The 25541-nt window shown below is 39.8% G+C and overlaps 2 protein-coding genes across 2 annotated transcripts; both read right to left on the bottom strand.

Moving 5' to 3' along the window:
* Window positions 1–4500: 4500 nt before the first annotated feature.
* LOC108670420 (transmembrane protease serine 11G-like) lies at window positions 4501–12693 on the bottom strand. The gene is made up of 12 exons (XM_047881430.1): window positions 12261–12693; window positions 11871–11967; window positions 11483–11586; window positions 10718–10821; window positions 10055–10173; window positions 9384–9446; window positions 8394–8586; window positions 7522–7636; window positions 6637–6793; window positions 5856–5956; window positions 5383–5469; window positions 4501–5058 (listed from the first exon to the last, which is right to left on the bottom strand). Exons 1-12 carry the CDS (start codon window positions 12531–12533, stop codon window positions 4942–4944), a joined length of 1530 nt encoding a protein of 509 aa, XP_047737386.1. The 5' UTR covers window positions 12534–12693; the 3' UTR covers window positions 4501–4941.
* Window positions 12694–13481: 788 nt separating this feature from the next.
* Window positions 13482–20555, bottom strand: LOC108670421 (trypsin-5). The gene is made up of 10 exons (XM_018157894.2): window positions 20535–20555; window positions 19541–19684; window positions 18941–18989; window positions 18475–18540; window positions 17130–17322; window positions 16479–16599; window positions 16064–16214; window positions 15468–15571; window positions 14127–14213; window positions 13482–13849 (listed from the first exon to the last, which is right to left on the bottom strand). The coding sequence occupies exons 2-10, from the start codon at window positions 19646–19648 to the stop codon at window positions 13673–13675; spliced, it is 1056 nt and encodes a 351-aa protein (XP_018013383.1). The 5' UTR covers window positions 19649–19684; window positions 20535–20555; the 3' UTR covers window positions 13482–13672.
* Window positions 20556–25541: the final 4986 nt, after the last annotated feature.

Genomic DNA, 25541 nt, shown 5'->3' with positions numbered 1-25541 from the left:
GTGTCAGAGCCTAGTTCTGACATCATGCAGGTAATTTTGCTATAATTTCAATAGTATCAATACAAGAGCTTTCACTGCTGTACACAGAAACTTAAGAAATGTTTACACAGAAATACAGTCAATTGACAGGTGGTTTATGACAGAATTACAGAAAAATAAAAAATAACTAAATTTTATAATAATATTGCATAATAAAATTGATGGAAAATACAATACTAGTACAAGAAACAAATAGGTATCTAATGATCAAATTAAGTGATAACAACAAGAGACTCAAGAGTTAAATATAAATAATGGTTTGAGACTTTGAGCTGGCTCGCAGGCCTACTCCTAAGTCCTACCTACTGCTACTGCCTCTTCTCATGAAGAGAAGAGGAGGGGGAAGGGGCGAGAAAGCCAGCCGGGTTCTTGAAAATTAAATTAGACACTTAACTTATATACGCGTAGTATACAGAAAAGCAAATTCAAAATAAAGTTGATAAATGTGTGAGTATTCTGAGTATTACGTTAATCACGGAGGAAAATTTTACGTTAATCTCAGAGGAATTCTAGTAATCACAGAGCACAATCGTAAGGTGTTTACCGTATGAACGCCGCTGACTCTCTCCCCACTCGTCATCCGTAGCTTCCAATTCGTAGGAAATCTCGGGCTACGTAAATCTGGCCTTGGAGAGTTACGGATATCCGGTTATCATTAGTGTCCAGTGAAAAAATCATGCTTATTAAACAATAAACATTTTGATTTCAACATGTAGGAAATGCATTAGTTGCATCTATATCTTAAAAATATCGATTACATATGATATTTCTATTCCAACAGGACAAATGAACAGGAACAGCTTCCTGTTCCTGATAGCATCGTTGACGCTCCGAGTATAAATGTCTTCAAGAACAGACTAGACAAAGCTATGCAGGAGCACATGTTCAGTCTTGAAATTCCCAGCACATTACGAGCCTTGCAATAAGTCCAGCAGTTATCTCAATCAATTCGTCAGTTAAGGAAAGATCGGGTTCAAAAAGCCGGGTCCCTTCCCTAACAAAATTTAGAGTCGCCCCAGCTTCTGATTTGGGGTACCAGAAGCTGGGGCGACTCTAAATTTTGATAGGGTTGTGGAATCAAGACACGAAAAATACAAGAATCAGCAACAGGCCATGGGCCTATTTCTTCAGTGCAGTCACTTCTATTCTATTCTAAGTGACACCAGCAACTATGTGTACTATGATTTTTAATAAAAATCATGAAATTCAAACACTAGTGTGACGACCGAATGAATTTCAGAATTATCAATGCGCTTTGCTGTATGCTCAGTTGCCCATTCTTTCAAGGTTGAGATGCGAACTACCGGTAGGTGTTAAGATACTAGTTAATAATTAGTAGAAATTTATTAATATTTTGACCAAACTTCAGAAACTTATACATTTTATAACCGTGTGTAACCGGAAACACCGCTGCAAAGTCGAAATAGTTACGGGTAGCGTGCCGACTTGACGGTGACTTGCGTATTGGTTTTAACACAAGGGCTAAAGAGTCGCTCTTTGGTCCGGCTCTAAATTCCCTTGCGTTGGAGAGGGGAGGTATAAACGCGAGGAACTTTTCGTAATATATTGGTGATCTTCGGGCGTTACACAATTCCTCTGTACAAGGCATACAATTTATTAGGTCCAAAAGCTCAGGGAAACAGGGTCTCAGCCTCAGAGATACAACGTCGAGAAATCCTAATAAACTACTGAGGATCACAAAAGCGGACAGCAAGGATACGGGTACGAGCCGCACCACAAAACTGACGACCTCATAGGAATGGACAGTAAGGATACGGGTACGAGCCGCCCTACAAAACTGACAACCTCGCAGGAACGGACAGCAAGGATACGGGTACGAGCCGCACCACAAAACTGACGACCTTACAGGAGTGGACAGCAAGGATACGGGTACGAGCCGTATCACAAAACTGACGACCTTACAGGGGTGGACAGCAAGGGCACGGGTACGAGCCGCACCACAATGCCGACCAACCAACGCAATGATCAGGGGTTCGAGCCCTAATGCACTGCCAGGAACACAAAACCGGGGTGGCAGTTACGCCTCAAAAGCACGACCATTGAAGGGTACGAGCCTCCAATAAGCCACTTACAAATTACTCGAGCGCAGAGGTTATTAGCCTCGACCTCGAGGGTGCGAATTGAACGGCTATTAACCGCCCAACGCAGCCAAAATCTGGAACTATCCAAGAACTCCACCTACGCCGTTATTAATCCGTTAGTGGAACTCGTTAAGAGTTATGCCCAGAACTGCGGTGGCGTTTCTTCTTGGAAGCCCAAATTTGGCTCTGCCTTCTTCGAGTCGAAACCGTGTCACCCCAACCCAGCAACACTGAGCACACACAACTTCCGAGCGCACACAACGAGGGGGTTACTCAGCCAAAATGAGCTTACCTCAACACCCCGTTTACAATGTACAAAACAGACTGTAAACACTTCCGAAGTGCAAAAAAAAAGATAATATAATATAATACAATAAAGTCAACATATTTTTAATCATTTGGCAAACTAATCACAGTTAAAAATCTAATTAATCTTAAACTAATTCCAAAGAGATAAAACTCTCCATCGTTCACGACTACCTAGCGCGCGTTAAAACGAGGTTAGGAGCAACTCAACCAATTACGTTGGAGCTACACCTTGTCTCGTCTCAAGACACTAACTAAATTTTACAAACACCGCAGCTAGACGAGATTCCATATTACGGTCATAAAATAAATGTTACCAACAATTGACTAGTCACTAATCTAGCACAGGATTAATAGAACGTACAATTGAACAAGAAAAATATACCACGAAATAAGCATCCCGTCATACGTGCAACAACTGATGAATTTCATAGGTGTAAGCTGCACATTTTTTAATTAAGTGCCGTTCCAATTACTTGTACAATGACTTATGGATTTCAACCAACTAATTCAAGTTGATAATTTTAAACCTTTCTGATTTTTTTTTTTAAACCCGTGCTGATGCGCCGCATTTGTCGCCCCCTTCCCACGTCGACTGGTAGATCATACATGTCGCTGATGCCTTACATAAAGGATCTCCTACTGAGGCGTCGCAACCGCCATAGGCAGCGCTAAAAGCTAGACTGACAGACACTGACTTGCCTCCAGGATGTGGAGCATTGGGGAACCCCATACTGAGGGGGGAGGACGTAAAAAAACCTAGCAGTCGCAAGAAATCTGCTGCCTGCAAAACCGGTTATGGAAATGATTGGTATTTGTATTGGAATTATACAACTTGGTGAAATTGACTCTTTGAATTGCTTGCAGGTGAACACAAAATAAGAAATTGAAATTTGCTCTACGCAGTGTTATAACCTATCTCTCACAAAAAACCTAAGCAATTTGCGCTTTCCTTAAATCGTGTACGACGCCAACCCAACTGCAGTCCGGACGTATATATAAGGGGACCTCGACGCAGAATATCGTTACTCTTCGCTACTCTATGTCATGACGCTTCAATCAAACACAAGGAGAGCTTAACTCGATAAATCGGAGCAAAGCGGGAGACGGGAGAGAGCTATAATTTCTAATGACACATTACTTTGTCCGAACTCTGGATATAGTGAATGAACCTATTTTACCGAACGGGGAGAGGAAGGCGGGCCATAAAACGCTCTCGCGTTCTTCGTACTCGGGGCTCACTAGTTAAACATCATTTTTTCCGCTCCAAGAAAGCAATTTGTCTGAAGTTTAATGTGATCTTACCACGATCTTTCAATTGCACGACGGCAAAAAAATTGATTCTGATAGCATTAAATTCTGGAAGTAAAAAGTTGTTCTAGTTCCCTTTCAAATTCTTTTCACAGAACATGCTATTCTGACATGGCAGAGGGAAGCGCTAACGTTTTCCTCTATGCCTCCGCGATCAAACCTCGGTCGCAATTTTCGAATTTTTTTCCGTATGGATCGTGAATAACGTAACTCATAACATAACATAACATATTGATCTCGGTGCTGAAGTGTAGGCCTGACGTGGCCTAGCTGTCGCCGATTCTTTTCCTTTTCTTGCCTTGTTCACAGAAGATCTAAAATCGTGTCATTTGACCGGATCTTTTCATGACTGACGATAGTTTGAAATAGCTACTAGACTTCCACCGGGTTCGATATGGTGCTAGGCATTTCAAATCTGAACATATATTGTTCCATAGCTTTATCTAGTCTGTTCTTGAACGCGTTCATACTTGGAATATGTGGAACTTTTCCCTTTTCTCGTCCATGGAATTGAATGTTTCCTCGTAAGGGAACTGGTCAGATTCATCGAGCTGAGTTATAATGTACTCGTAAAACAATAGTCGAAAAATTCCTACGAAGTAGTCCTGCACCTAAGGACTGTTTTAGAAAAACCTTGCAATATCATCACAATCATCATATATAAATAACAGCAATGACATTTATTAGGGGCGTTTTTCTAAGCGTTATATTCAACTCTCAAAGTGGTCAATGAGACGTAAGGTGCACTCATACTTTTTATTTTCACAAATTACGAGACGTTTCTCAAAATATAGAGGCATTTCTTATAAAAGTTTTCGCAAATATATTTTTGCAGCTAGAAAAATAATAGGACCTGTAATCATATTGCAAAAAAAAAACGTGCTGAACAAATATAAAAACTTCATGTATAAGATGTGCAATCAAGCAAACGTTACCTGGAAGCAATCCACATTATATATATTTAAGTCGAAACCCAAGGCCAAAATGATCCCTTCACACGTGAAAACACAGCCACGCAGTGCGCTAAATTCGGGAAATTCGTTGAAAATATTGCAGTGTCGCACAATTTATGGGCTCTCCGCCCATAGATTGAACTTCATGTCACTAATAACGTGAATGAAAAGAGCAGGTTCCTCATCTTATCCGAAGTGCTTCATGCCACTGATAACACAAATGAACAAGATCAGCAGGTTCCTCCTCTAAGGCGCGCCGCAATCCAGTCCCGATAAGATGAAACGCGTGTGTAAACTCCAGGATATTGAGGATCTGCACAACCGATGCCGAAGCTCACCACTCCGAGCTGCGAAAATTAAAAAATATGTATCAATGAGCAATTTTCAAATATTTTTTATTCATAAATGCTAAAATTACTGAAATTTTGTCTTGTATTTTAGCCGTTGTCAATGTGGATGAATTTTTAGATACCCGATTTAAATAATGCTAAACTAACATTTTCTTTGTATCAGGTTTAGGATCCACAACGATGAATCGAAGAAGTGTCAAAAAGGCCTCAAGATTCAAGAAATTAAAATAAAACTAGATGGACCTTAGTATCAATTTATGTACGCCCTGCAATGTGTTATTTATTTGATAATTAATTAATTAATTAATTAAAAGCGCTTGCCTGGTACCAGACGCCCTTGAGTTGCGTCACCAGAGGTCCTCCCGAGTCCCCCTGGCAGCTGTCGCGACCAACCTCAGCGGCGCACAACTTGATCACAAATTTTTTTTTAGCAAAAGCGACCTCTTTTTCATGTGAGTCATTTTAATTGTAAACTTGTACTTTTAGAATGAATTATGTTAGTAATATCTCGGTACATTCGGTAAAGGCGTATCATTCAGTACATTCAGTAAAGGCGGCGCATCAGCGTGACCGTGGACTACGACGTCCTAAACTCATCATAAGGTCATAAGTAAAATAACCTAGTACTTTAACATCCTTTTAGTACGAAGACGCCTGCCTTAAAATACCATTATTACAACACACAATATGCATTTACAAACCTATTAGATGCACCATAGAGAAGAAGAGAACTTACGTTTTTATCGCTATATACTACAATGAAATTTTAGATACATATTTTTTAGTTTTCGCACCTGATTTTCAGTAATGGTATGACCGACTGCTCCGTAGGTCTTGCTACACGCTGCGAGCTCTGTCACAGTCACCCCTGCCTCCATGAGGCTTGAAGAAACTCCTGTAAAGCGTATTAAGGGTAAATTTCCGTATATTTAGGATAATTTATTTGCAACAAAGACTGTGAAATTCATTCATATGTGGGATAAACTTTTACTATTTAGATTACGAAAATTTCCTCTAAATCGATCAAATTACAGGTTAACTTTGAACAAGAAACTTGAGTCGTATAAATGCATATTCGTACAGGTAAGCGACTGAGAAAATTAAGAAGGAGAGGTCTCAGGATACGCATCTTTGTATGTCAGAATACAAATTATACACTATCCGATCTCCAAATAAGAAAGTCTTCACTGTTCAAGATTTGCATCGGGACGTTCAGTTCAATTGCCATGGCACAAGATTCCCCGTGACACAAAATTCCCCGTGACACAATATTCCTGGTGGCACAATATTCCCGGTACACAAGATTCTCGGTGGCACAAGATTCCCCGTGGCACAAGATTCCCCGTGGCACAAGATTCCCCGTGGCACAAGATTCCCCGTGGCACAAGATTCCGCGTGGCACAAGATTCCCCGTGGCACAAGATTCCCCGAGGCACAAGATTCCCCGAATTCGTGGCACAAGATTCCCCGTGGCACAAGATTCCCCGTGGCACAAAATTCTCGTGGCACAAGATTCCCCGTGGCACGTTCATAACAAAAAATTTGTCGCGTCACATCAGGTTCAAGTTAACGTACCTCCACCAGAAGATGTAGCCCCCCACCCGGTGACGACCGCCACCTGGTGTTCGTATTGCCCAGGAGAGGCAAGACAAACTGGAGCCGCGGTACCCGAACCTGCGCCCAGCTTTAGTTCTTGTGGCAGATACACCAAGGCAATGTCTGCATCCATCTTCTGTTGGGAGTTACTTCATTAGTAGATTAATTAACATTTAAAGTAAAGGTTAAATAACCTTTTGCCCTACGTTGGCCATTGGCTCGACCTATACTAATATATAATACCAATGATAATATGCAATAAATGAACAAATATTGGAGGAGGTTAATATTCAATTAGTATGCCGGTAGAATTTTTACATTTTTTTGTCTCTGTTAGAACCTAAGTAGTAATAATCAAATAATTATTACTACTTACAACACCAATAGCATGCTAATTGCTAAAACATTTACAGTTAAATTTAACGCATGGCGACCTAAAGATTAGCACAAACTGGCTCCAAACATAAAAAGCATCAGGATAAATTATACACAGATTTTTAATTCCATCATAATATTCTGGTGAATTAATCTCATATGCCAAGCTCTCCCACCAGGCAAAAGACGTTGAAATAAAAATTATTTGGTTGAATGAACGATGATTATACGTCGCATCAACGTCGTTTGCCTGGAGGGTCTATTTTCTACACCAACTTTCGAACTCATTCCTCAGAGCTCTATTTATTTCCCAATATCTTTCTTTGTTATCTAAAGCTCTATTTATTACACCAGCGCTTTATTTATCACACCAGCGCTCTATTTATCACACCAGCGCTCTATTTATCACACCAGCGCTCTTTATTTATCACACCAGCGTCGTATCTATCACACCAGCGCTCTATTTATTACTAATATATCGTTTCTCACCCCCGAGTTGGACGAGTAAGCTTCATGCACGATGAACTCAGTAGCCTCCATGCGCTGCTCGGTCGGGACAGGCGCTGTGCCTGTGCGGCCCACGCTCACGAGTATCGACTGGACGCTGAACGGTTATGTTTTTAGTGAATATAAGGGTTAATGTGAGCTCAAAAGTATGAGATCATTTAAGTAGTAAACAGTTGAAAACAAAGCGATTACACTGGTAAATGATTCACAATAAATTGGCAAATATTCAGATTGAAGACACAAATGCGTAAAATGACATTCTCTTAAAGGATTTCATATATTTGTTCATTATCACTTTTTGGGTGATGGTAGTGCTATGAATGGATGGACGATGTTAGTGATGCAACGTTACCGGTGATATATGATTGGTAATATCTTCATTCAATCTAAATTAAGATATTAGTTTAAAAAGTAGAATTTAGGAATTATATTTCAAAGCGTGAACAAAAATTATGCAATCGTAAGTTTTCGACTGATGAGCTGCATCCAGACAGCTCAGCAAGTGAAGATCCAATCACTACCGTACACTAGGTGCGTCACTAGGTTTTTAAGAACATGAGGAAACTTTTGTCCCTATTTATGATCTTATTTAAAATTATTTTCAGGAGCTTTAGACCCTAGTGCCGCCCCTACCGTCGAAAGATTCAATTTTTACAAGATTTATCATCACATTCAATGAGCACACGGTTCAAACTAACTGTGAGATTGTTATCTCAAGGTTCAATAAACGCTCAACATTACTGGGTTTAATAAACTAAAGATCTTTACAAGTCTAATTATCCTAACTATTAAGCCGAGAGGCGCATTAGAGTTATCTGAGGGCAATAATGAGGGTACAATAATACTACACCAACTTTTGTTTGTCTTCAAGGCAGTGAGCGGCTGTAAGGATGTTCCTAGAGTTGATGATGGAGCCGCCACACTGGAAGGCGTTGCCGTTCTTCATCTTGATGACGAGCTTCGCCATCCACGGGTACGCTCCTTCCTCGGCCAGCGACCCGCCGATGATGCGGATGGTCCCAGAGTTTCTCAAGGCCTTGCCACAAGCTGTGAAATTATAAGAAATATATTAAATAAATCTATGCCCACAATTTACGAATATGATACGTATGCGTATGAGGATGTTTTTACTTATATGCATAAACTTGTGATATATTCTTTGTCCCTAAAATCCTAAATTTAGAAGTGGGTTTGAAACTTATGTTTTTATTGCACATTAGTTATTACCCCACGATTATCTGAATACCTGACCACCTTAAAAGTAAATACAGATAAATTAAAATTCAGAGTTTGAGTAAATCTTCGTTGTTAAATTTCATGATTCAAATAATGATTTTTATGATTTTTATTTACAATAAATAATTTTCAGTACCTTCAAGTTATCATTTAACTATGAAATCTCCGGTCATTTATTAGTTGAATGGTCTCATTCGATATGTTTACTGGATTAAATGTGCAAAGTTTAAAAAATTAAGGATTTAAAATGAAGATGTGATTTCTCCGCCAAAAGCCGTCAAAAATATTATGGAATGTTGCTCTGAAGTTCTTCGTCAAGTGTCATCCACATTTTCCAGTAATCACAAATATTAAACTTTATTCAAACTTCTTTGCTGCAGGAAATGTATCGTACTTTTCCAGTAATCACAACTATTTAACTTTATAGGAACGAAGCAAAATTTTTGTGAAGAAATTTCAGATTGAGATTTGTAAACAGATGTGAAACCTACAAATTAATATTAAGCGACTTCAAAGTTTCGATGTCTTTGCTACATAGAAAAGGACGATGGACATTTTTACGAAGTCAAAATCTCCATCCAAAAAAATATCCAAAATAAAAAACTCACAAGCGGGACAGATCTGGTAGGCGTTTTGAGCTGCTGGTGTGCCAGCAGACGGCGGTGTGTTGTCTGTAATGAAGATGACATGGCAGGGTAAAACATTATTAAATGCTTAATATACTTAAATTAAACGTTAGAAATTAATGTTTTAAAATGAATTTGAACATAGGGAAGGAGGGGCGGCTGCCTATGCTTGAATTTCTTGGATGCACAGTTCATGCCGGAAATAAAGTGCGCTTCTTTTTTTTTAAAGAATCTTTTAATCAAATTTTTTATTAAAAAAGGAGTATGCAGTATGAGGATATTTATTTGTTCAGTTACCCTGTCCATTATCGCCTGACCTAGTAGGTAAATAAAAAATGTAAAACCGAATCATAGTTATCATTTATTTTTAATCCTTACAAATGGTTGAATCATTAAAACAATCAATAGGCAACACATAGAATTGCTCTAAGTACAAAAGCTTGTAAAGAAAAAATCTAATAAAAAGTTTGAAGTTACTCAAACGTGATTGCCTTCGTTGAAACATTTCGTCACCATTTAGAAATACCCTATCTGGCAATAATGAGATTACCAGTCACTATTTAAATTAATTAATAGTTAAGACAACAATAGTAACATTAGTTAACAACATAAATAGGCTAAAACAACAGGATATAAGCAGCAGCGTTACTCACAGCGCGCAGTAACGGTGCAGTAGGCGTTGAAGACAGCGTCGCTGGTCTGCTTCCTCTCATAGAGCAGGAACAACTGCTGCAGGTTGCTTAGTGGCTCCAGCTGTCGGCCGTCGCAGTATCTATATTGTTTTGGAAAAATAATCTCATTACGGAGACATCCAGAGATTAAAATATCGAGTCAACTCTATCTTTAGAGGCGAAGAAATTCATAGTGTCATGGGTGTGATGAAATTTGATTAGTTACTCCAGATGTCAACCGACGTATATAGTATCTATGATCTGAAGTCAATTATCGAAAAATTAGGGATAAAAAATAGCTTCCTTATCTTTTGAATATCATTTCTTCATTAGCTTAATTCGATTTCTGATGCATGTAGATTCTCCCATTAAAACCATAATTTTCTTACTTCAAAAAGATCATGAAAAATTTGTATAATCAAAATAAGTGGGATTATATTTCAATAGAACTCTATTAACTAGTGCAGATCATAATGCAATTTACCCAGAAAGCTACATATGTTCTCACAATTTGGCCCCCTTAACCATGCATGCCCTATACTGGCAAATTAGTGTCGAGTATTCTGACGAGTGTAATATATAATTGTAATATATGTAATAATATATTATATTAAACAAATAAATGGAAACATGTAAACAACCCACAGCTGTTTGCGGTCAGCTCCATCGGTGACGTAGAGATATTCTCTCTGGCATCGAGGAAATGTGAAGAACGGACATTCCAGCGTCAGAGAACTGCCTACAGTCGGCTGAAAATGGCACAGAAAGTCAGTAAAATCTCGAATTTGTCGATATAATTTTTAATAATATTATTAATTACTAATCGATGATAAAAATTTCGCAAGAACTGACGAGGCAAGTCTTGGATCAAATGTACCTTGTATTTGGCAAACGAATAGAAATCAAGTGTATATTGATGAGTAAATCTCACTCACTGAACGATTTATTTGTAGTTGGATGTCTAGGCAAACACATTACCGGATAATATAAAACATAATCACTAATACTGTAGGTAACAAATTTAAGACTCAGTTGTTAAGAAATGAACTGAAAAAAATGATAACCCGCGTGCGAAAGAATAAATATTTATAAGAAAAAAATATGATAATGCAACATTATTATAGGAAAATAGGTAATAATAACTCGATAATACGTGCGAGATAGCGGACAATAACACGGAGTTAATAATCCGATAATACGTGCGAGATAGCGGACAATAATACGAAGGAAATAATCCGATAATAAGTGTGAAAAAGCGGACATTAATACAGGGGACACAATAATATCGCATGAAAGAGCGGGCAACAATACGGAGGAAATAATAGTAGGCTAATAGATGTAAAACTGAGGAAATAATATTAGGATAATAGGTTTAAAAGAGCGGGCAATCATACGGAAGGCTATACTCACTAAAATAACAGCCTGGCAGAACGCGTTATCGCTGCTGACAGGCAAGACAAAAGCCAGCGAGTCGCCGTCCGGGGACAGCCTCGTCACTCCGTTGCACGGCAGCCCTGAAATGAATCGTAATTACTGAGCAAAAATTTTAAACCAGTTCTATGGAGGATGGAAATTCCAGTCACAGAACCAATTTTCGATTAGATCACCTGAGTTTATGAGTGAATTTAGCTCATAAATGACGTCTAAATTTCGAATCTGCTACAAGCTGATGGAAATTAATTCCGAATATCGTTCCTTTGGGTCGCATATGATTTGAATTTGATAATATTTAAAATTAGTCAATAAAAGTGTTCAACATCATTCACTTTCACTAGTTCGACATTAATGCCTTCCTCACCGTTTGTGACCCTGGCGGCACGAGGGTTCAGGAGGCCGATGGTTTCGTTTTTCAGTTCGGCCAGAGGTTGCGACACATCAGGTAGTTCTCCGAATATCTAAGGTTAAATTAAATAAATGAATCGTGTTAATAAAACTCCTTAAATTAATATTAATTGTTCTCGCACACAACATCAGCCCGTCTGATTTCGGCTGACAAATTTCTGTGAGATTGAATGCGGACTCGACAGAGCTTCCTCGCTGCATTATCTAATGAAGGATCGCGCAAAGTTAAAGATAAATTTAAATCTACGAATATTCCCCTATTGCCCATTGTAAAAGTGATGAATATTTCAATTCAAATTTAATTCACGCCGTCTAACATAAAATTCAAAGAGCCTTCACCACTCACGCGGCCTTTGCGGTCACTGATCCATTTGAGAGGCTGAACGTCTCCGCGGATCGTCCTTCGAACATATACCAGATCCTCCCCCATTTTTCGAGCAAGCGTTTGCATCAAATCAGGGCTTGGTTCCTCTAGTGCCATGACATCTGAAGGCGCTTCAGGTGACGAAAACTCATTTTGTTGGTTCATGTCCTCGACATCATCAAGGCCAGGCATTGCCGTGATTTCAGGCACAGCCAAACAAAATCCCAGCCATAAAATTGACAGATAATTGGTCATGATAGTACTCACGATGGAACGTTGATAAGAAATGCCTCTAATTCAATGGGAATGGAATTCGTTGCAGAGGCGGATGTGGGGAGAGAAGTGCGGTTCTCTTTCTGATCAGGGTGCTTATATAGGATAAAATTCAGTCTCCATTCTATACGCAAGTGTTCATAGTAAGAGGGTCCATAATGCAACTTACACATCCACCATAAAGTAATTGCCATTTATGCCTTGGTACAATTGCCATCGAGTAATAAAAATGAAAGTGTACGAGTTGCTTCTGCTCCTTGATGTATAACATGCATTTAGATGATATGCGAGATCGGAATAGCTGGTTAAGAATCTTTGATCAATAAGATCTCAAAAATACATATTTTATACCGATGCTTTTGTATCACGCACAAAAAGCGGCAAACTGGACTAAGGAATTATACGCGAAACTATATGATTTTCTTCTGGATCAAATTCTTCTATTCATATTCCATCATCTTTAGGTTCTTCTAGATCAGAGGTCTCCAAACTACGGCCCGCGCGCCGGATCCGGCTCACGGCTAGGTTCCATCTGGCCCACTGAGGATATCTCGTAGTTCAACATAATGTATACAAAAATCGAGAGTGACGTTTATTTCTGGTTACGCATGAACTAAAAACAGTAGAAGAACGTGACCGGCCCACGAAGGTTTCAACAAGCTTGCTCTTGGCCATTGGTGGAGGCCCCTGTTTTAGATCATATCCTGAATTAGTATAAACTAGTCTCGCGTTAATGCTATTACTAATATATGAAGTAATACTGATGCACTACCATTAACAATTATTCCATACTAGCCGGTTGGCTCCTTGCAATTGAACTAGCGATATTCGACCAACTGGCCAAGTGAATTGAAAATCGAGATAATGTAGCTTAATTTTGTCCCGCGGAACAATTAGTGATGAAAGGATGGGGTAGTGAAAAATATCCAATTACAATACAATTGTGCATTTGTATTAGTTCTGACAAAATAAGAAACCCATAGGGGAATTCGTAAAAAATGTGTAATTTCGATTTTATTATTTATCCGAGATTAAATGCACTTCTAAGGTAAAACGCCGGAAAAATTTTTTCTAGATAAGACATTGAAGGAAGAAGTTCTGACACAATTTAAATGCAAAAACTATACGTCTGGAATAATGGAAATTTTTTCTATTAAGAATTTTCGAATTCCAGTGAAGTGTGGGCAGTCACCGCCCTGAATGGCGGAGAGGATCCAGTCCAGACTCGCGCCCACCAGTGAATAAATTCCTGGAAATTCAGCAATGGCGCACCCAGCTCCGTACGACACCAATCCCACCTGTCATGGGGAATTCAACACCATGTGAAATAATCAGCTTGTTTATAAACGCGAAACTTTAAATAATAAATCAATGTCTAGACCTAGCTTCCAGAACGCATACCTAGCACCTCGAAACTACGTGATTACAAATGAATTGCATGTGCAATCGGTAAAAAGTTAAATCGCCCATCTGCCAATATAATAATATCTGTAATCGGTTAAAACGTATGTATTATTAGTAGAAATTTGATAAGTTTAAAGCTTGTAAGCACATTAATTGGTGCAAGCACGTTACCTGTCTCCATTTGTCTTCGATTTTGACGAGGAAAGGACCACCAGAGTCACCGCGGCAGCTGTCTTTGTTCAGCTCAGACGCACAAAACTGAAAAGGGTTGAACATATCAGTGTGAAAATTCGGTTAATTAATTGATACTTGGTGATGGGTAGCGTATAAGAACTCCTTGCAAACAATTCCTCGTAGTGGTCAAGATCACTAAGATTTGAGATGCGAGTTGGTGGTTTGAGACCTGCAACTGATTGGGAAAACTGTGTTCTTAATAGGATCGTTGGTCAGGCAGTAAATAATCGGCGACAAGCCAATATGGCATAATTAACGCTAACATTGTTGTATACTACCAAGACTTGCACAAATAAATAAATTTGACTGGAGATGATCAAATTTTTAGCTGCTTCCAAATGGCAGTGTTAATCTGAATAATTGCGGCGTTTAAAGTATTGAAAATTTCAGGTAATGTTCTTATAAAAATTTCTTCACATTATTCCAAATGAATCGAAACACCACTCCTCCAAAGGACCAATTTTTTATTTCCAACATTACCCACAAAAGAATAACTAGTGAGCTAAAAAACAAGATCGGTGCAAGGATTTAATATCTTTATCTACCTCTTTCTATGCATAATATACTAAAAATACACCCGGGACTAACGATAGTAGAATTTTACAACCCTATCGTAAAATGTTCCCTATTATTGGCCAGGTCAACGGTCGTCTCACAGCTGTTAATAGATGCTATGCCATAGCAAATACGCATGTTAACGTATACCGAGAAATAAACAGTAGAGCGTTTCTATAAAAATGCAATTTCAAGTTCTTCTCATATTAACACAGAAATATTAATATTATTCTAAAATGGTTAAAAGTGGATATTCATTTCAAAATAAAAACTTACTAAGATTAAGAATGTAACTCAGGACAAGTAGATCCTGTTCTCTACGTTAGTATCAGGTGCTTCACCAGTCTGTGATGGGTAAATTAAACGTATTCTAATTGACAAAAAAAAATAACTTTCGATTTTGTTATTCATTTTACTTCATTCCGGTGCACACGAAGGGATTAAGATGCACGCTTTTATAGTAAACCAATTTGACATGAATGGAAAAAATTATTAATATCTTTCTTACACGTTCTTCGAAAATCCTTATTAATAAAAAATATAACTCGGTACTCACTGCAGTGAGTGACAGAGAGCGCATTTTCTCGTCGACGAAAACGTGAGGTCACGGACAGACGGACGGACAGACAGACGGACGGACGGACGGACATGGCGAGCACAATAGTGCATTTTTTCCATAAATGAGAAAATGCGCTAAAAAGGGATTAAAATCCCAGCGCTTACTTGGTCTTTGGAGACTGAAACGTTGAATAACTGGTATGCTCGTTCGCACAGCTCTTGGTTCTTCACTTGGATCGTGGCCTTAAGAAGATATGGCGAAGGCTCATCTGAAAAATATCATGAACCTACTATTGAGGGAATGTGGTAAATGATATGGGAAGGAACTCAAAATGCAGATATGTAACGGAATCGTCTTCATATAGTTTTTAATTAAAAAAAACTCGAGTTAACTCTGTTCACCGTAAATCCAATTGAAGCTATGACCTTCAAAGACGCTCATACAGGGAGAGGGAGCCTGAATTATTTTCCATGCTGAACAACTTTTTCACGAATGAACCATTCATAATTTCAAATAAAGTCACGAATCCATGCAATATCTATAAAATTAAACCTAACGTATTGCCTCCTCATGTACCTGAAAATCATCTTTCTGAACCTGAAATTCTAGACATATTAAATCCACTTCTCAATTTTCAATGTCACTGCATTCATATAATATACATATACAACAATTGATTCTTGTCTCGAACAACAAACAAAAAACCAAGGTGCTCTACAATTTCAGTAAGATTTATTATTCTAAATTCAAGTTCACCCACTTGAATTAAAACCAGTGTAGCCCCAGCCCATGATGAGCCCTTCCAGACCCTCAAAGGGGGGCGTGGGGGAGAGGCACACGGGGGCGACGCGCCCCAGCACGAACTGCAGGGGCCATTTCAGTACCGCCACAGCCACATCGTACGAGGAATGCTTGGGGGATGTTTTTTCAATAAAAAACTGGATCATATTTGCAATAAGCTACTTAAAATGCAAAGACTTGAAATTATGTTTAAACTGATCAGACAGAATATATACGAGCAAAAAAGCTTGAAATTAATATGGTCTATGAAAAAATCTAATTAAATTTCCTTATAATCTATGGAAAAATCTAATCGATGTACATATTATCTAAGGTAAAACTTAATATAATTTTCATATGCTCTATGGAAAAATCTAATCCATACTAATTTTCACCTTCTTCCAGTGATCATACTGAGGGTGAACCGTTGCGTAGGCGACTTCCACGCTCTGTAGGTCGCTCGACTCGACAGGCTTCAGGAGGACACTGCCTGCCTCGACTGTGATCAAGGCTCCTCTGGAGGAGCAAGCAATGCGATTCGCAAATGTTAGTAAATCGGGTATCTTTGGCTGTAAAAATAATATTTATGGATTGTTGAATGTTCTTTATTAGCTTAATTAGTTGGCATCATCTAATTTCTTTTGATTATCAAGAGGTGGAGAATTTTGTTTTCATTGCCATTTGCAGGAATTGGTGGTTTTGAGCCGTCGAAGTAATGCAAAGCTAACTGTGTTATGCGACTCACATCGGAGCTGAAAATAAATTATGGAAGCAATGCCATGTTCTTTAAACTTGCTCGGGCAGATAAAACGTAATAATGCGTTGACGTAGTTCGTTCAAGTTCAAATAATTTGCAATGTTCTACCATCTATTTTACCATGTATAATAATATAGTAAGCTTATGTATTTTCATCATCGATCCCTTTCACGGCATTGAGAATTCACACAAGATATAGATTCAAATTTTGCGTTAATCTAAATGTAACCGAACCCGGCGTAAATTATATGCTGCAAAATAGCAATTAATTCTTTAGTGCACTTCTTACTCTGTGTCTTTGAAGCAGTGGGCTGCAGTGAGGATGTTCATGGAGTTTAGTATAGTTCCCCCACACAGCGTCGTGCCGTCAGGGTAAGTCTTCACGATCCGCACCACCCACGGGTGCTCACCATGGGCGACTATCGTGCCGCCCGCGATTTCCAGTCCAGATTTCCGTTCAGTCGGGATGGTTACACCACAAGCTAAGAAAATGTTCAGTGAAATGCATTAGTCTTGCAGGAATCGCTTCACTTGAGTAAGCACAATACAAATATTTCTAATCGCAAATTTGGGTTACGAGTTTTGATTAAATTAACTCATTTTACGAATTAGTAACAGAATAACGCGCTGTCTAGTCATGTAAAACCTCGTCTATTTTATTACTTCTGTCGTGTAACAAATAAATGGCGTTTATTTAGAGTTTAACTATGCTGTAATAAGAACGACGATATCTCCAGCAGTGACCCCGAATTAGTTGGAGTAATACATTGTTAGTGCAAGTTGTTGGAATGATTAGTAGGTCTCGAATAAGTTGATTATTTAAAAAAATAATAATTAGTATAATAGTTGGGTCACTTATCGACTGAAAAAAATCTTGACGCTCGACTAAGCATCCTCGTAAATCTGTTTCAGCGTCATTTATGCACAGTATATTGATTTCCCACGTTGCCAATAATTTCAGTGGATAATCAGAAGTACCGAAAGTAACCTATTTCATTTCGGCCGCAGGCATGAATTGTATACATCAATACAAACCCAATTCGGCCTCGACCGCAGGCATGACGTAACCCAATTCAGCCTCCACCGCAGTCGTGACGTAACCCAATTTCGGCCTCGACCGCAGACATGACGCAACCCAATTCGGCCTCGACCGCAGACATGACGTAACCCAATTCGGCCTCGACCGCAGACATGACGTAACCCAATTCGGCCTCGACCGCAGACATGACGAAACCCAATTCGGCCTCGACCGCAGACATGACGTAACCCAATTCGGCCTCGACCGCAGACATGACGTAACCAAATTCGGCCTCGACCGCAGACATGACGTAACCCAATTTGGCCTCGACCGCAGACATGACGTAACCTAATTCAGCCTCGACCGCAGGCATGACATAACCCAATTCAGCCTCGACCGCAGGCATGACATAACCCAATTCAGCCTCGACCGCAGGCCTGACGTAACCCAATTCGGCCTCGACCGCAGACATGACGTAACCTAATTCAGCCTCGACCGCAGACATGACATAACCTAATTCGGCCTCCACCGCAGGCATGACGTAACCCAAATCACCCTCCACCGCAGGCCTAAAGCATAACAAAACGTGCGGCCGACCCTCGTTTATTAGACTCACTGAAGGGACAAGTGCCGCCCGTGGACTGAGTCGGGTGTCGGACTCGAGGCTGGAAGAACTCCAAGTCTGCAATTCACAATACAATTGAAAATTACCCTATGAAAATTATCTCCCAATTTAATTAGAAGGCCATCATGATCGGTAATCCTGACATCTCAATTCTACATGAACATCAGATTAAGTTGAACGTAAACAATTTGCTCGCCTTTATTCTAACCGAAAAGTGATAACCTAATATCTTTAATAAGACCGAAACGTAATTTAAAACCATCAATCCATCGCTATGTGGAGTTTCATAAATTAAAATTGGAAGCATTTACCTATATTAATAGACAAAATTCGGTTTGGAATTTCAATATAAATACTGATAGAGCTTTGGCTCGACGCCTCAAATTAAAAATATGGCATCAATATTTAGCATAAAGTTTGATAAAAGAATGTACAATCCTAAAAGGCAGTAACTTACCTGAAATTATGTTTAACGAATGCCCGTTCTTATTTTCTTCTTTCTTGCCCTGGGGAAAGAAAAAAAAAACTAATCGTTATGTCCCGATTAAAACCTTAAATCAAGTTTAATGCCAAGGATTGAGTAATAATGAAAAAAATTTCATGGATGTCGTTGAACCAAACGTTTCTAATGCATTCATGGCATTCATATACCAGACATATATCGACGGCTTATTTGTTGTCGACTCTATTCAACAAGATGAGCAAAGCAATGTGCTTTCTAATGCGATATTGTGGAAGAAATCTCGTTTGAAACAAGCCGATTTGAGCTTGAAACAATCGAATGACCAAAAACATGATTCCGGGAGCGCGAAAGTTAGGAAACAATACCCATTATAACTTTAATCGATACTGAAGAAAGGCAACAATTATCATCGGGTTTCGGGAATTGGTATTGTAGATTAGGCTAAATTAAGCACACGTAGCTGAAGTAGATAACGAAATTTTCAAAGAGTCAAGCCCCTATGTTTTCAAAGAGTCAAGCCCCAAGCGATCCAATTCAAGACAAAAATTAGGCGTTTAAACGCATGAGATATGCAAGACAAGATTAGATACTCACCTCTTTTCTGAAACGTGGCTCGAAGAGACGATGTTCATACAGCGCAAAGCTGTGTGCAAGCATCAACAGTACAATTTGCAATGAGATCAACAGCAGTGTCCTTAACATCTTACCAATGTTCACACAACGTCCATAGAATGATTACTGGAAAACGGGAAGTCTTTATTAAGAAATAGGTTAGCAAGTTTTTCGCAATTAATAGCTTCTTGTAACAGTGGGCTACTGTGCTAAGCAAGACAGGATGTTGTCTACTTGATAGCTACATTTAGGAGGGTGCATGCCGGAGGACAGCTTTGGCCAACTTACTGTAGTTGATAGCTTTAGGTTAGATAACTTTAGCTTCATTTGCTACATACTAAGTAACATATGAAGTTAAGTGTCAAAGAAGTAGCGCTATAAGTCCATATACACTGTTTAAGAATCCTCGTTCAAGCAGTAAAGAACCAACAACCCTGACCGAATCAAACCCAACATCTGCGGCTTCTGGGCCACAGCCGGCCCCCATATCAAGATCAAATGACCGATGATCGTTTCTACAGAATCATTCCCCAGGCGTCATTTGAAATGTTCGACAGGGTCCATAATATAGTTCAAGTGGGCAATAAAATTGCTGCTATGATGCTATCTTAAGCTACTTAATACGCTCATAGACTTGAAGAAACATCGCTACATAGCAAATTAGGCGAGAATATAATTTTAAGAGCAGATAAACTAACAATTCTAGAGTAAACCTCGAAGCAATAATTTGAGAGAAATTGTGTTTTATTCAATAATAACTGCAAAAAATTTCCCTGGACAAGGATTGACTTACGAATGTATGAGTAGAGTTCACCAGCAAGCAATTACTTCAATGGCGGCTTGATTCCCTAGCCCACAACACACGTATATTAACTAGCCAGCTGCAGGTGATAAATATTGGGGAATCGTTCTTAGTGCATCGTAATTCCAACAAAGTTTCTAAAGTTGAGAGAGCATTTATTCGGCCAATACTCACCTGTCTTTCGTTCAAACCTGCGTGACTGACTTTTGCAATCGACTTGGCCTCGCGTTGAGCCTGAGTCTTCCATCTACGTTTCCAGAAGACAGAAATTCTTCTATTTAAAAAAAATTGAACAAAGTCAATTGCAATCATAGGCTGTATTCTAAACTTCCCAATGAATTTCTAAAAATTATGGTTTAGGCATAACTTTTGCACGCAATGAACCATGAATAACAATCATTCTCATTTTATCAACAATTCGACAATCTATGAATCTTGAGACATGACCCTGGCTGGTGGTGCCTTGATCAGACATTTTTACTGCCGTTTTCCATGACCAAAGTGAATAGACCACAGCAAAAATACAAACAAAAACTGCTGATATAGAAAGAGGTAATCCGAACAAACGAACACTCCCTGAACTATTGAACACGAAAGAAAGCAAGTCGCCCGATCTGCGCTAGTGTGAAGTGCTGCTCTCCAATCTCTAAACACATAATCTTTATTTTGACCAAAATGGCTCCTGGCACTCCCTGAAAATATAAATCTGGTATCAAATAACGCTTTCGATTATCATTGAGTAATATAAAATAGAAGGATACAAATTTGGCCTTGGTACAATCTCATGCTGAAGGCTTGAGGTTATTGCCTCTTTTCTTCGTTGTTCCATACTGTGCAAAAATATGATGCAATAGGCCTAAGATGTAATAGCGGTTTCATCGTTTATTAGGCCATAGGCCTGTCGCCGATTATTAACATCGCAGAACATTCACAGCATTTTGAGGTCTCGAATTCGCAACTCACTGCTACAATTCTGCTGTGCTTAACCGCCCGGCCTCCTCGCCGATTCTGACCAGAAACTGGCGCACAGAGCTGGGATCGAACCCGCGCCTCTCTGCTCCAATCCTGGTACTCTGAACTTTAACCACTGGGCCACCCTGCAAAGGCACTCACTCCGTCATGCAAAGGCACTCACCCGGCATTATCTCATCGCTGCCCAGTCTATAAAAAAAATATATATATAGTCGCCATCCCGTACTAGATGGCAGTTCTCGAAGGCTCTACCGGGAGTTGGCAACAATGGAGCATGCTGTGCGATACCTTTCAGAACCCTCCCGGGCCACCCATGCCCAATGATAACAAATATTGCAAATCCCACCAGAAGCACACCAAGGACCATGCTGAAACCAATACTCTCGTTCCCAAACCCATCAAATGCTACAACCTCGGCCCTTGCCGCCTAAGTACTAACGGGTGCGCAGCCGTGGCCTCTGGCGGGTCGACTGCCGAAGACCACAACTGCCCTGGATGTAATGGACTATCATGATTCCTGCCTTCCGGAACGTAGCCTTCAACACTTCAAGCCGTCCGTATCTAGGCCGTGGGTCGAACCAGCCCTCGGTCGAACGGCCCCTTTTCGAAGGACGATAAATTTTGTAACAGATCTATGCTGTCTGAAACCTAACCTCAGATGCGGTGAACGTAAAATTACGTAATTTAACGATGCCCAGAAGTCAGATTCGATCCGCGGCCTGGTGGTGCACGGCAGGTGGTGGTCAAGGCCGGAGGAGGACAAAGCCGAGTGGTGCACGGCTGATTGGTGGATATCCGGAGAGATCCAATGCGTTCGATTCAGGGCTTATTGGTGCACAAAATTGGTGGTGCACGGCTGCGCTCCCGCCTCTGGCTTGCATCTGGCATGATGAGACGCGTCACGGATTCAGTATCTGCGGATGATGTCTATTGTAACTGTGTGTCCAAGTAAGAAGAAATCGTTTTGAAAACTTGGATGGGATTCCGGTTACAGTCACGGTTGAAGACGGACGTAAGAGACTGTGCAAATCACAAATAAATATAGTTGAATAGTTAATATTGCAATTATAGATAGGTGTGTGGAGCAAAAGCTTGAGGCTAGAAGCTCCTTATCTAAAGGATGCCGGTGCGTCGGACGGTCGGCAGAAGGCCAGAAGCGGCGCAAGGGAGGCAGTTCGTCTATGATTATCTATTCACTCTATGACGTCTCCGTCTGATTCAGATGGGGACACCGGGGTCCGGGGTCACTGGCTCTTCTGCGACCGCATCATCAACGCTTCAGAAAACCTTTCATAAACAACCAAAGCATTCACAGGCCGATCCACATATCCAATCATTGACAATTGCTGATAGACGATAGTGATGGCAGCTGCCAACTGATGGGATGGGTCACTACTCACTGCCAGCACCAAACAGCTTGATGTACATTTCAATTTCTTAAACCACTACCAGTAACATGCCAACATTAACTGTAATTGTGTAAGACAGTAAGAGTAAGGGCACTAGTATGGAATATATCTACTTGGCAAGCCGCGACTGAACTTTTCAAGCCGTGGTTTTATGGATTTGCCAGCCGTGATTCCATTTCTACGAGCCGTGATTCTATTTCACCGAGCCGTGAATTCCATATCTCGGCCATGAAAAGCCATTTATGAGGTGCGAATTTATTCACAAAGTTTATGCATGTGTTACCCCAAATCTCTAATTTTACCCTTAAACAGTCAAACGGCAACAATAAAATTTGTCTCTACTGTAAGTTCAGCACGTGTTAATATAGGTACAGTCTGACCGCTTTGACATGACTGCAACTATGCGCGATCTTCAACAAACGTTTTGTTTATTTGTTTACATTACGATGTTTATGTTTTTTCTGCAAGATATTTTTGGCAGAAACGGTAAAGCAATGCGGATTGCGGAAGTTGAAAATTTTATGAAATGACATGTTTGCAAAGTGCAAACCGCGATTTTTTAATCAAACAAAAATTTATGACATTCGAGCCGCGAGATTTCATACCTACTGAAATTATATGATATTAGAGCCGCGATATTTCAGACAAAAATAGGACTTTTCCAGACTAGTAAGGGCAGGGTGGCCCAGTGGCCAGTGGTTAAAGTTCAGAACTTCAGTTCAGAGTAGGTACCAGCCTGATTGGTGCAGAGAGGCGCAAGTTTGATCCCAGCTCTGTGTGCCAGTTTCTGGTCAGAATTGGCAACTGGCAACTTGAAGGTGGCCAGGCAGTTAACTTGTTAAGTACAGCTACAGCAGAATTGTAGCAGTGAGTTGCAAGTTTGAGACTGCAAAATGCTGTGAATGTTCTGTGATGTTCAGGATGTTGAGAATCGATGACAGGCCTACAGCCTAATAAACGCTGAAAGCCTGAAACCGCTGTTATTATTTATTATCAACTAACCAACTGGGTGAACTGCTCCTGTAGTGCAATTGCCAGACCTGGAAGACGCTCAAGTCTTGAGTGTCTTCCAGGTCTGGCAATTGCACTACAGGAGCAGTTCACCCAGTTGGTTAGTTGATAATAAATAATAACAGCGGTTTCAGCGTTTATTAGGCTGTAGGCCTGTCATTGATTCTCAACATCCTGAACATCACAGAACATTCACAGCATTTTGCAGTTCTGGAATTCTAAGAATGGAAGTTTACTTATAAAAAATCTTTCCACCCAAGGTGAGAAGATTTCCTTACATACAGTGCTCTGCCACTAGACTAAGCTGCCAGTCTGAGAGCCTGCTGACTCCTGCTCAAAGAAACGCTGGCACTAAAAGTACCACTAACTTTAGAGACTATGTCAAACCCATCCAGGAGTCAACTTCAGTCAAGTCAGTCAGACAGAACCTGCTGTGCTGGCTGGCCTGCTGCTCCTAACTTATATCTATGGAAAAGTCAAATAAATTAAATAATGTTATCATTGAGCCAGTTGCAGATACCATCCACTATCCAGTAGATAAATTTTTCTCAAATGATTTGACTCTGAGCATTTTATTGAGCAAGGCCAAGGCCCTGGCTGACTCGCCTTTTGGCAAAGCAGGCATTCCATGGTCAGGAAGATGTGCCAGGTGCGCGGGAATTTATTTTGTCATTTTAACGACCTGCGCGGTGCACCGTACTACGTTGGTAAAAAAATGCGCCGTGCGCCGTACTTTAAAAAGCTAAAATAGTTCTACTATTTTAGTCGACAATATATGCAAGTATATTGACTACGCGAGTTGAACTGACAATAATAAAATGTAAGACATGTCCGGGTTACTTCTGACTCTTCCGGTTGTCCGCCTTGCCGGATACGGAACGTACGGTAATCGTAAACTGCGGCTGTTATACATACGAAATGTAAACAGACGGTGTTCAGTGTTGCCATATGACTTTGGAGAAAATTTCTTCTAAAATAAAGATGGCCGGGATTGCGCGAACACGTGCACGAAGATAATCAATTTTCATTATATTGCGCCAACTGTGCACAGCAATAGATTAAAAAAAGTGAAAATGCGTGGGAAAATTCACCGAAAGCATACATCATCCTGAGCAAGAATCTTGGCTGCAAAATTCTTGTTGTCACCTTTGAGAGGGAGCTCGGTACTGTCACTAGTCACTACTGAGATGACCTCTTTATTGAATATCAATCAGCTTGCATCATGGACCATAAAGTGCTGCCTTCCTGTCAATCAATTTAGATTTGTTGGTGTCATTGGAGTCATGGAGTGTGATTGGATCACTGGGTGAAGATGTCTCAAATGAAGACCTTGCAGAGGCTCTAGTTATGGCTGGACCTGGACACAGTGGTGCCACTGCAGAAAGAATTCTGAAAGGGAATGATGAATCAAATACTTCAAAAGTTCAATGTTCAAAGTCACATTCAACTCAGGGCACAGTGCACACTACTACCTACCTGCGTAACCTGCCCACAGCCCAATCAATCTGAAATTTTGCACACTTGCCTAAAGTCAGAATCAATTGTCTTGAATCAATTGTCAGAATAAATAATTTTAAAAAATGTTTAAAAGGAATTTATTTTTTTTAATATTAAAAAAAAATTCAAAATAATTTAAAAGGAATTTCATTGTAGTTTGTACATTAGTAACATCAAAGACATTGGCCTCTTTAGAAGTGAGGTCTTTGAAATGTAATTTTGAAGTGCATATTTAAGCATATAGTTTCCTGATTTGCACTTGAAAATATTTCCTTAACAAATACAGCCTAAC

This window comes from Hyalella azteca, unplaced genomic scaffold (genome assembly GCF_000764305.2).
Source record: "Hyalella azteca isolate HAZT.00-mixed unplaced genomic scaffold, Hazt_2.0.2 contig7965, whole genome shotgun sequence".
NCBI lineage: Eukaryota > Metazoa > Arthropoda > Malacostraca > Amphipoda > Hyalellidae > Hyalella > Hyalella azteca.
This window is presented reverse-complemented; position numbering and strand designations above follow the sequence as displayed.

Coding starts and splice junctions, on each gene's coding strand:
- LOC108670420 (XM_047881430.1), bottom strand. CDS start 12,533: ATGACCAATTATCTGTCAATTTTATGGCTGGGATTTTGTTTGGCTGTG. Junction 11,587..11,870: donor TGCCGCCAGGGTCACAAACG/GTGAGGAAGGCA, acceptor GATTCATTTCAG/GGCTGCCGTGCAACGGAGTG. Junction 10,822..11,482: donor TCTGCCAGGCTGTTATTTTA/GTGAGTATAGCC, acceptor TGCCATTTTCAG/CCGACTGTAGGCAGTTCTCT.
- LOC108670421 (XM_018157894.2), bottom strand. CDS start 19,648: ATGTTAAGGACACTGCTGTTGATCTCATTGCAAATTGTACTGTTGATG. Junction 16,600..17,129: donor CACTGCTTCAAAGACACAGA/GTAAGAAGTGCA, acceptor TTGCTCCTCCAG/AGGAGCCTTGATCACAGTCG. Junction 13,850..14,126: donor TCGAAGACAAATGGAGACAG/GTAACGTGCTTG, acceptor TCCCCATGACAG/GTGGGATTGGTGTCGTACGG.